The sequence below is a fragment of the Notolepis coatsorum genome, assembly GCF_963971535.1.
Source record: "Notolepis coatsorum genome assembly, chromosome: 15".
In the NCBI taxonomy this organism is placed as follows: Eukaryota; Metazoa; Chordata; class Actinopteri; order Aulopiformes; family Paralepididae; genus Notolepis; species Notolepis coatsorum.
The window spans coordinates 40,591,619-40,604,428 of NC_140179.1; the positions used below are offsets into that span (position 1 = coordinate 40,591,619).

Genomic DNA, 12,810 nt, shown 5'->3' on the forward strand with positions numbered 1-12,810 from the left:
TGTAATAATAGACCTACAACACACAAACAATGATGTAATAATAGACCTACAACACAACAAGGATGTAATAAACCTACAGCACAACAACAAGGATGTAATAGGCCTACAACACACAAACAATGATGTAATAATAGGCCTATAACACAAACAATTATGTAATAAACCTACAAACAACAACAAGGATGTAATAGACCTACAACATATAAATAGGCCTAAACAAGCATGTAATAAGCAAGGTGTTACCAACCCTGGACTGTGCATCAATGATTAGGGTTTATGGTAAATATATAATTTTGGAACAAAGCTAAAAGAGCACCAGGACCTACCATCCTGCTCCTCATGGACGGAGTGAAGAACAAGTCCTCGTCCTTGGTGTAGAAGTACTCCAGACGGTCCTTCTCAAAGGGGGCGGTGAAGAACTCGGCCTCCTGGGGGATTAGGTCCTCGTTGGGGTAGAAGTACTTGGTGACGCAGGTGAGGAAGCGCCAGGGGGAGGGACGGGAGGCCAGGTCGTTGGGCTGGATGGGCAGCTTGATGTGTAGGACCTCGGCATAGGTGCACAGGACGTCCCACGGCATGTGGACCTTCACAAACATCAGCTTCTCATCGATCACCTGCAGGCCGCAGGGGGGAGGGGTCTTTAGTTCAGTTCAGTCGGCACATTAAAGGAATAGGTCACATTTCATTCGTCATGAACTGGGAGATCTTTTTTTCTCCCATCCCCCAATGTAGTCGTTATACCAATTCCCTTCCTGGTCGTTGCGTGCATTGCTCTACTGTCGGCCTGGGGAGACTGTAGAGACTATCACATGCCTCCTCCGATACATGTGGAGTCGCCAGCCGCTTCTTTTCACCCGACAGTGAGGAGTTTCACTGGGGGAACGTAACGTGTGTGGAGGTTCATTACCCACCAGTAGGAGTCGCTGTTTGCAATGACCAGGACTACAGTGAGGAGTTTCACTGGGGGAACGTAACGCGTGTGGAGGTTCATTACCCACCAGTAGGAGTCGCTGTTTGCAATGACCAGGACTCATACCCCACCAGCTTCCCACCCACGAACACTGCCAAGGGATGACTGACCAAGCCGGAGGTACCGCTGACAGCTGGATTCAAACCCAGAGTCTCTGCCGTGGTATAGGCGAGTGCTTAGACCTCTACACTACCCAGCCGCCCTGAACTGGGAGATCTTTAATGTTAGTGTCATACTAAGCGTACTAGTGGAAATCAAAACGATTGTTTTCAATCTAAAAATCTAACTTTAATATACCCCACAATTATTACCCCCCGATTGAGGCTTTAATATACCCACACAATCATTAGCCCCTGATTGAGGCTTTAATATACACCACAATTATTACCTCCTGATTAAGGCTTTAATATACCCCACAATTATTAGCTCCTGATTGAGGCTTAAATATACACCACAATTATTACCTCCCGATACCTCATTATTCAGCAAGCATTAATCACTTATACAGACAACATACATGTAGCTTACAAATGTTTTAAAAGAGAGAATGGTGTATTGTGTTTGACATTAGTTGAATTAAGACGACCAGATGACTTACTGATCTGGTAGCTTCCAGCTCCAACCCCATCTTCATCAGGCTGGCCTCAAAGTACTCTCGCCGCCGCTATAGGGACAAAAAGACGGGAAGTAGATTCACTGTTCCTTGTGTTTCAAACTCCACCCCTTCCCTCCTGACATTGTGATCCCTACTGGAGTCATACTGATGATTAATGTGCTGGGCGTCACACAGTAAATACACTGAGCCTCTGCCAAGTAATCCCCCTAGCTCCTCATCTCATCCAGACAGCATTCTTCATACTTCTGCTACAGTATGAACACCTTTCATCCTCCTTGATTTACATGTATGTTATAGAGATATACAGCATATTGTGATATCTATTCATACACACACACGCATATATATATATACTGATATATATTTTATTTTATTTGTATTTGTTCCATTCATGGCAATGCACAACTCCACAAAAGCACAACAGTATAATTTCATAGTAAAAAGCACCTCCCAATTTGCACATTCCATGAGTAAAAAGGAGCAGGGAGAAGAAAATCTTATTTTACCTGCCCCTTACTCAAAAATAATAAAAATAGATGGTCTGTCAATTACACATATTTAACAAGCAATACTTACAATAACATGAGAAAAATAAATAGTTATAGGGAAAGCTGTTAACCCTCAACTTCATAAAATCGAAATTCTTTCTTTATACATTTTCTTGAACTGAAAGATATTTGTACAACTCTTTAAATCATTATGTAGAGAAGTCCATAGTTTTACGCCACATACTGAAATATACATCTGCTTTAAAGTAGTCCGTGCATCTGATGCTTAAAATTACATTTGTCCTCAGAACTAGAAACAAACAACTTCTGCAAGCTTTCTGGTAATACTGTGTTTTTTGTACTAATAATATCTGTAACTCAACTATATATTTTACGTTTCATAATTCCTGACTGTTGGTGTTCTCTTGAATCCACACAATTCTTACTGCTCTTTTCTGTAATATAACCAATAACTTTATGTAGTTCATGTACGTGTTGCCCCACACTTCTACAGTAACTAAATATGGCAAAATAAGTGAACAATACAGAATGTGCATTGCCTTAAATTGTAATCCAACACATACTTTGTTCAACAAAATATTCTTAGACACCTTTGTTTTTATGATTTCCATGTCAAATTGTCATCCATTATTACACCCAACAATCTAAATTAAAATACTCTTTCTACATCAATTCCATCTATAGACAGTAAAACCTTTTCATCCTTTTTCTGATGAGCAAAAACCATAAACTTGTTTTTATCATTTTTATAAGAAATTAAAGATATTTTCATCAAACCATGTTTTAAGTTGTCATTTAATTTACAATGCTTTCTGCCAAAACCTTTAAATGATCTCCTAAACTAAAAGAAATGGTGTCATCATGCAAACAAAACAAACTTCAATATCTTTGACAATTCACATGTCAATGATATACAAAACAAATAGTTTTGGCCCCAAAGAGAGCCTTGTGGGACTCCACATTCAATCTTCATACTACTCCTGTCACACCATATGCATATCATATTTTCATAAAATGTATTTATTAAATTAATAAATTAAAATGTTATGATCTATGGTATCAAATGCTTTTTTCAAATGAATAAACAAGCATTTGAAATATTGTGTATTTCTTACCCTATATTGCTGTTGTGATTTCTTCGATGATTTTCATTAATGCTAAAGCTGTATATCTGTTTGTCCGAAAGCCATATCGACTCTCACTTAACAAGCTATTATTTTCAATAAAAGTATAACAATTTTCTACAGTTTTTCAAGCACTTTGGAAAATCTTGAAAGCAAAAACACTGGTCTGTATTAGTAAAACTATGTTTATCTCCCGTTTTAAGAAGTGGAATAACCATTGCCATTTTCATTGTGATATCTATTTATATACACACACATATATACATTGTGATATCCATGTATTTTCTCTTACTACCTTGTTAAAGGTTAATGAAAATGAGCTAATTGTATATTATATTTTGTCAAGGTAAATGTGGAATAAATGGTAAATATATTATTCATTATGTCATGGATACATTGCATCACTCAAGATGGAAGCCTTGTTTACAGTAGAACACACTAGTATCGCACACCTTGTTCACTGTAAATAGATCAAATGAATGAAACTACAGCTCAAATAAGGTACATGTAGCTAGAACGTGCCCACGTCAGCGCTGTGTCCTCGTATCACATTATGTAGAACATACCTTCAGTCTAATTGTCCTCATCACTGAACACCTTGTGAACAATACTCTGACTGTCCACATGCCTTCACAGCAAATACTGTGTTCATACAGTACATGCAGTATTTGTTAATTCATTCGTACATATGACATCATGCCAGTTAGGGTACAGACCCTCACCTGCACCTTGTGTATACCGTTTACTTTCACTCTTGATTTGATTTGACATTTAAAAAAATACAAGATTCCAGAAAACATCAAGGATGCTACACAAAAAAGTCAAGACTTATTTACATTGTGGTCCTTGGTCTCAGACAGACTAGCAATACAAAACATGACCACAAATAACAATTTGACAAACTACATAGACATGTACATTTTAAGTGCAGTACAAACGTAGCCACAGACAACAATGTATCAGACAACATTTTCATGCATTTTAAAATCTAGTTTTTAACATTGTCGAGGAGCCATGATTTGACTTTTTTCTTAAAATTGTGTTGGCTACTAAATTAATGCATTTTAGCTGTGAAGGTAGCAAATTCCAATTTGTGGCTCCCCAGAATTTAAAAGAACATTTGCCCATATTTGTTTTGAACCTTGGAATACACAGGTCGGCAATGCTGGCTCTGGTGTTATGGGTATGCATGTCCCTATTCCACTGAAAATAATTTGTAAGATAAGTGGGGGCCCTATTGTTATAAATGTTGTGAACTATATTGAGCTGAAGTTGAACGGACCGGGAGCCAGCCCAACAACTGGAAGTGTTGTTTGCCCACATGTGCTCTGGAGGCTAGTCCTAGAGTTAATCGGATGAGTTTGTTCTGGGAAACCTGTAACGTTTCTCTTAAAACTTTGGTCAGACCTCCGTACCAAGAACAGATAGTCAAAGCAACAAGAAACAAGTGAATTTGCCAGTTTGCGAAGACTTTCAGAGTCTAATGAATGTGCTTTTCTGGCCAGACATTTAGTTCTGCCATTCACCTTGCGCATTGTTTTGAGAGCCATGGATTCCCCGCTCAGGCTGCTGTCATCCAAGATGATGTCTTCTGTTTTGGCTATATGCAGAGATAATTTATTGTCAATAAGCCAATGTTTTATGGTAGTATATATTCAGATAAAACATTTGTTTATTTATTGCTTATATTTATTGCAACGTATATTATAACAGATAGGGCATACAGACCCTCATCTGCACCTTTGTTTACACAGTTTATCTTTCTCATATTTTTATATTCAGATACAATTTTATTACTATGTCTTTCTACCATTACCCTGCCCATATCTGTACCCCCCCCCCCCCGTGCTGCTATAACGCCCGCATTTCCCCAAGGGGATCAATAAGAATATCTTATCTTATCATTCATTCTGAAAATGTAACTAGCAACTGTTGTTGTGGTGGAGTGATCGACCTGTGTTCATCCATGACATGTAATAAACTCATAGTTATCATGTGATCTGTACACATTTCCAGTTGATCACATCATGACTGGTCCTGGTCCAGTGAATGTCTTTGATTATATGATGAGGATGTTGACTGCACGAGCCAAGATTTAGGAAAACAAATAAAGGGAGTGTCTCACAGCAGAGCAGCGCAGCCTGGATTCTTGACGAAACCGCATGGAATTGCCCCCATGGGCTTTACAAATCAAGAAGAAACATCACAATAGATCCAGAATAAGAAACCACCATCAAATCCACATTTGCAACACTCCCAGACGTTCCCCAATGAAGATGAGGAACGACTCACTTTAGCAATAAATATATTTATATTTACTAGGGGGGGTGTAACGATTCGACCTCACAACGATTAGATTAGATTACGATTCCTCAGGCAACGATTCAATGCATCATGAAATCTCTTCATTTGACCACGATTCGATTCGATTAATTTTAGATACATTTTCTATCAGTTAATTCCCCCAAAAATGTTGAATACACAAATGTGGCTGGGGGAACTGATTCACTCAGCATGAATGGACTATGTAAGGGATAATGTATAGCTACGAGGTCATTGTCACAAAATAATTGACCGACAGAGTTTAAAATACCGAGGCGCAGCGCCGAGGTGTTTTAAACGTCAGTGAAGGTCAATTATTTTGCGACAATGATCGAGTATAGCTATACATTATCCCGCTTATTTTAAACGTCAGTGAAGGTCAATTATTTTGCGACAATGATCGAGTATAGCTATACATTATCCTTATTATTACATGGCTAACTTACTAACAATATACCTAATTCATTTTACATCGACAAGACGAGATCAAATGCAGACGCAGTTCAAAATCATTTAGATTAATTTCGATTAGAATCGATTCTAACATATTCAAATCGATGCATCGAATCGAACACATTAGAATCGATGCATTTAGATTAATCGATGCATCGTTACACCCCTAATATTTACTGTATGTATACTATAACTATATCTGTACATATCACTTACTAGTTACGCTACTGGCCAGTATGAATTATTATTATTACCATAGTGTGTTTATCCCTTCATCACTGTACATACTGTAATAACACTATAAAAGTGGACTGGACATACATCTGATTAGCATTATTACTCAATAGTACTCATTTATATATTTTAGATTGTATTAGATTGTATAATTACTATTGCATTTTACTGTTACATTTGCACTCTGGTTGGATGACAAATGTATTTCTGATGTACTGTACTTGTGCTGTATAATGACAATAAATTAGCTTTTCATCGCTCCCAGCTCTGAGATCACCACCCATTTGAAAAGCTCTGCAGGGTTTTAACACCAGAGCGTCTCAGAGGTACATGTCTCCATGGATCTCCAGCATCACTATACTGTGTACATGGCCGTAATGTATGGCAAGGACGATGGGGACCTAAAGTCGCCCACTAATTTGATATCAACTGCATACATATTTATTTAAATCAAATGTCGTTGTGTCATCGGCTCTACAAAGGGTTAACTCCCTCAGGTTCCCAATGGATGAGAAATAAGAGTTTCTATTGGTGTTTGTTTGCTTTGCTCTCTGCTCTGTTCACATGCAGCTGTGTGAGTCGCTGAGCGACGCTGAGTCGTCCCTGAAGATCAGGCGAGCTGGAGACGAGTCAAACAGAACAGGCCGGCTGTGCCTCAGACAGTGGGTAATAACATTATCATACCGGTATATTATATATACTTGACCTCCTACAAACGTAGGAAATGCAAGTCTTGCCATAGTTAGCACAAACCAAAATAGCCTAGTTGTTTTGTTACTTTGGTAAGCAAACTAAATGTAGATGGATGGAGAGACAGGATAGGTAGGGAGGAGAGACAGAGACAGACAGTACCCAGGCAGGGAGAGAAGAGAAAGAGAGAGACTCAGAGAGTACCCAGGTAGGGAGCAGAGAAGAGAGAGAGAGAGAGAGAGAACCCAGTAATGAGTACATCCTTGCGATTGAGGTTTTATTTTCAACCACTTTTTCCTCTGATCATTTATTCCAAAGCGAGGCAGCCAGCTGGCGTGCAGGTTATTGCTGAAACACACATGCGTGAGTCTTGCACTGGCATGTATCCAGGTCCGGTTTAACTAGGCTTAACTAGGTTTAACTAGGCTTAACTAGGCGTGCCTAGTCTTGTTTCATACCGCTGCAAGGTCACTTTTTTCGATTAACTTCAAATATAAATATTCTTCTTAGAATATGTACAGTAGATAACGGTATAGTAAAACCCCATCTTTGCTTAGATCCAGGATGGTATTCCTGGACGGTATTCAGTCAACCTCCCAGCCATAATCTGAAGTAGAAGACTATCCTCAACTAGAGGAATTCTCAGCTGGAAATAGGATGTTTACTTTTCAACTAATTGAACAGTTGATTTAATCAACAAATCTGGAAAATTACATATCCCACACTATGTGAATGCAACGACAAGGCTATCTATGTCATGGACATTATGGAAAACGAGTATGTGTATGTATAAATACTGTATGTGTATCTGCATGTACGTATTGTATGTGTAACTATGAATGTTGATAGTTGATACAATCCACTGGCCTGGGACACAGAGGCTAAACAAATAACTAAACTCCCTTTGTGAAAGGCCAGGATCAAACATCCTGTATGTATTATGACCAAACTTTAATAAATATCCTGTGTGCATTATGACTAAGCTTTAGGCTGAGTCTTTTTTTTCTTCTTTCCACATACTCTTATGCATGGACATACCACTAGGTTATCATCCAAATATTGAAGGATTATGTAGTTGCTTTGACTTGTTCCTTCACACTGCTGACCAGTAATAAATATCCTGTGTTCAAACCTTTATTTATTCTCGAAAAGACAATTGATGTCACCCTCATTTTCAATGTCGTTGAGACTTTACAGACATTTCAATGCACACATTTCTACAATATAACAATAATAAATAACTATCTATATAGTACTTTTTTTCCACACATGGACCGCAGTCCAGAGTGCCCCACAGCAATTAGTATAAAATTAACATAAGCATAAAATCAGCACACAATTGACAGAATAAAAAACAATGCATAAATTGCAGACATAAGAATAGGTATAAAAGACAATAAAAGTAGTGCAATGTAAACGTGCAGACTTAAGAATAGGCATAAAATAAGTACAATGACGCTCGAAGGCATGTGAACCCCGCCGGATGTGCATTATGACTAAGCTTTAGGCTGAGTTTTTTTTTCTTTCCACATACTCTTATGCATGGACATGGTTAAATACAGACCACTAGGTTATAATCCTAATATTGAAGGATTATGTTGCTTTGACTTGTTCCTCACACTGCTGACCAGTTTGTAATGAACACGACTCATCGAGTCTCATGAAGCGACTGCCGTCCAAAGTGCTCGGCTTTTGTCAACAGATTGTGTTTTGTCCGAGACGTTTCCTGAATCGCAACAATAACAACAACAGAGAGGGCTTACCTTCCGTCGGTGGAACGTGTGCCTTTTTTCAAAGTCCTTCTTGTCCTCATCTTCATAGACCAGGACGAAGTCGATCCTCCTCACGCCGTCGTTAAAGAACAAGGAATCCGGCTTGTCGTTGAACTCGGCCTGAGGGGGAAAACAAGGTTCATCCGACACCTCGATGGTCGACTCAAACTCATACTCCTCTTCAGACATAACGTCGTACATAGTCTTCACACAGGACAGAGAGATCTCTGCAGGCTGAGAGGGAAATCCTTTTAAATGATGACCATGAGCCACATATTTCATCAGTGATCCAAGCCTTGAGGGAGAGGAGGGCAGGGTCTACAGATATGTTTGTCCCACGCCCTGCTTCCTCCGGGGACAACTGCTGCTGAGGTTCTCAACCTGAGGCACGGGACCTCCGTGGAGGGGAGGTCATGAAGAGATCTCTCTCTCGCTCTCTCTTGCTCTCTCGCTCTCTCTCTGTGTGTGTATGGGGTGTCGCTCCCTCTCTCTCGCGCGCGCTCTCTCTCTCTGTGTGTGTATGGGGTGTCAATCTCTCTTTCTCTCCCTCTCTCTCTGTGTGTGTATGGGGTGTCGATCTCTCTCTCTCTCTCTCTCTCTCTCTCTCTCTCTCTGTGTGTGTATGGGGTGTGAACGTGTTTCTCTCTCTCTCCGTGTGTGTGTATGGGGTGTGGATGTGTTTCTCTCTTATAAAGTTAAAGTCATTCTCCCTCTCTCTCCCTCTCGCTGCTCTTCATCTCCAGTTCAGTGAAACCACACTGTTACTCCAGTTCAGTCAAGTCACAGCATCTCACCAGTCAGCCTCTCTTAGGGGGCTTTCTCACTAACCATTGGGGTCGAATCACAGCCCGATCGCACCCAAAAAGGGTGTGTCCGTCCTACTGAGAACGCCCCCCCCCCCCCCCATCCCCGGGGACGCTGATTCGCTCCAAACCTGGACTGCTGAAATAGGTGGTTCCGGGTGCGCGCCAGTGGGGGCATGGTGTGCAAGCTTGTACCAAAACATGGGAGAGGCTTGCTGTATCAACTTGCTGACACACACAACGTCATTACTGTAATGCTTTCATGCTTGCTTGAATTTTGGGCAGATAAAAACATACAGCAACAACTGGACAATACCCACAAAAACTATATTTATGGGCAATTTGGCGAGTTCAGACCTCAACCAAACAAGCAAGTTGAGCCTCACGGCTCAGTCGATGAAAACATGAAGCCACGTTACAAGCACAAGACTTCCCTGGCTCGCATTAGGCCTAGCGTTAGCTTAGCGTTAACCCTGGAAAACGCTCAAAGCGGACTCCACGACACCAGTTCCATTCGTGATAAAAGGGGGGTGGGTAATATTGACAAGAGGTTCAAATATAACTTCATATTTATTGGTTATTTGTTTCTTTATATCAGCATCCAGTTTCCACCACTGTATGTTAAACTCTTCCTGTGTTGACGTTAGAGCGTGACATCAACGCAAACCGTAAACAAACCCCAGAGCGCACCAAGACCCAAGGACGGAGCGGAGCTGATTCGACCCCGAATGGCAGTGAGAAAGCCCCCTGACTCATCGCTTGTCTTTTCCTATTCACAGCCTGTTGTCTGCCATTGGGTCCAAGTACCCCCCCACACCTAACACTATGGACTGATACAAGTACCCCCCACACCTAACACTATGGACATATACAGAAATATATTTTAAATAAATTTTTTATTGAACTAAGGCTGCACAATACATAGTATACTACGTATGAACATACGAGATGAACATATCGCAAAAAACTGCTGGAACTGCGTAGGAAATAACATTCTCTCTGTTTCGCTGTATCTCTCTTCTATCTCTTCACCTCAGGGTACAGAGACAAACAAACCCTTATTCATTAGTATGATGTGCCATTCTGTGAAGGAGGGACTCCTTCATGGAGCCTCTTCATACACCACCAATGTTTTATTGCAAATGCTATTGTAAATTGTTTCAGCAAGTTTGTACTAGGTTATGTCTGGTTTGTCTATATTTCATTATTCATGTCACAATAACTCAGAGTTGCATTCATTTCTAACCTTAAAACAATAACTGGACATGTCTTGTTGTCAGGGGTTAATTGATGTTTACAATGTGGAGCCACATGTAAATAATAGTTAGTTGTAACATTACATTTGAAGAAACTTTATTGCCACGCAACTATGTTGGTGATATTTGTTTTCAATACAGCAGCTGTTTAGGTGTAATTTGTTCAGTAAAGGCATATTGGAAATTGTGTTGTTATTATAATGCATAATATTGGTTCCGCCCTGTTGTTGTAGTACCCGGACCGAGGACCGGAGTAGTAGGAGAGTGCCTTGATGTACGGATAGACAACGTGTGAATAAAAGCCAGTAAAGAAACCCTAGCCTGTTTATTCCTAGTTAGGAATACTGGAAACAACTAACATAACAGAAATTATGTATTTAATTAAGTTTTATTCAGTGGACATGGTCTGTTAGCAGCAAACCTAAAGCAGAAAGACATTAAAACTGTATACTTTATTGCAAGTCATATGGTCTATATCAAGTTTTATCTTAACTTAATACATGGTCTTGTTGACTCACCTGCTGGACTTTGGATACGGATTCTCCTTCACCAATAATTTCATATGTAGGTAGAAACTCTTGGGGGTAAACTGTAAAGAGAGAGATGAGGTATAAATATAGTTCTCATGAGTGCAGACCAACATCATTATAAATATAGTTCTCATGAGTGCAGACCAACATCATTATAAATATAGTTCTCATGAGTGCAGACCAACATCATTATAAATATAGTTCTCATGAGTGCAGACCAACATCATTATAAATATAGTTCTCATGAGTGCAGACCAACATCATTATAAATATAGTTCTCATGAGTGCAGACCAACATCATTATAAATATAGTTCTCATGAGTGCAGAGTGCAGACCAACATCACTATAAATATAGTTCTCATGAGTGCAGACCAACATCATTATAAATATAGTTCTCAAGGCCTGACCAACACCAACTCCACACAGAAACAAGTAAATATAGTTTTCGTGAGTCCTGACCAACATCATTATGAATAGTTCTCATGTGTCCTGACCAACATAATTATAAATATTTTTCTCATGATTCCTGACCAACAACAACATGTTACCTCCACACAGAAACAACACGTTTACTCCACCCAGAAACAACATGTTAACTCCACACAGAAACAACATGTTAACTCTACACAGAAACAACATGTTAACTCCACACAGAAACAACATGTTAACTCCACACAGAAACAACATGTTAACTCCACACAGAAACAACATGTTAACTCCACACAGTCACAGAAACAACATGTTAACTCCACACAGCAACAACATGTTAACTCCACACAGAAACAACATGTTAACTCCACACAGAAACAACATGTTAACTCCACACAGTCACAGAAACAACATGTTAACTCCACACAGAAACAACATGTTAACTCCACACAGCAACAACATGTTAACTCCACACAGAAACAACATGTTAACTCCACACAGAAACAACATGTTAACTCCACACAGAAACAACATGTTAACTCCACACAGAAACAACATGTTAACTCCACACAGAAACAACATGTTAACTCCATACAGAAACAACATGTTAACTCCACACAGAAACAACATGTTACCTCCACACAGAAACAACATGTTACCTCCACACAGAAACAACATGTTAACTCCATACAGAAACAACATGTTAACTCCACACAGAAACAACATGTTAACTCCAAACAGAAACAACATGTTAACTCTCACAGAAACAACATGTTAACTCCAAACAGAAACAACATGTTACCTCCACACAGAAACAACATGTTAACTCCACACAGAAACAACATGTTAACTCCAAACAGAAACAACATGTTACCTCCACACAGAAACAACATGTTAACTCCACACAGAAACACAGAAACAACATGTTACATCCACACAGAAACAACATGTTAACTCCACACAGAAACAACATGTTAACTCCACACAGAAACAACATGTTAACTCCACACAGAAACAACATGTTAACTCCTCACAGCAACAACATGTTACCTCCACACAGAAACAACATGTTAACTCCACCCAGAAACAACATGTCTTGGA

The 12,810-nt window shown here is 39.5% G+C and overlaps 1 protein-coding gene across 1 annotated transcript in view; it reads right to left on the bottom strand.

Annotated features, from left to right (window-relative positions):
* Positions 1-12,810, bottom strand: part of ano6 (anoctamin 6) — a 68,799-nt gene that overhangs the window by 46,981 nt on the left and 9,008 nt on the right. The window contains exons 2-5 of the mRNA XM_084330743.1: positions 11,268-11,338; positions 8,682-8,810; positions 1,569-1,634; positions 327-614 (exon numbers count right to left, since the gene is read on the bottom strand). Of these exons, the coding sequence (XP_084186869.1) occupies positions 327-614; positions 1,569-1,634; positions 8,682-8,810; positions 11,268-11,338 (554 nt within the window). The remainder of the gene's footprint in view (positions 1-326; positions 615-1,568; positions 1,635-8,681; positions 8,811-11,267; positions 11,339-12,810) is intronic.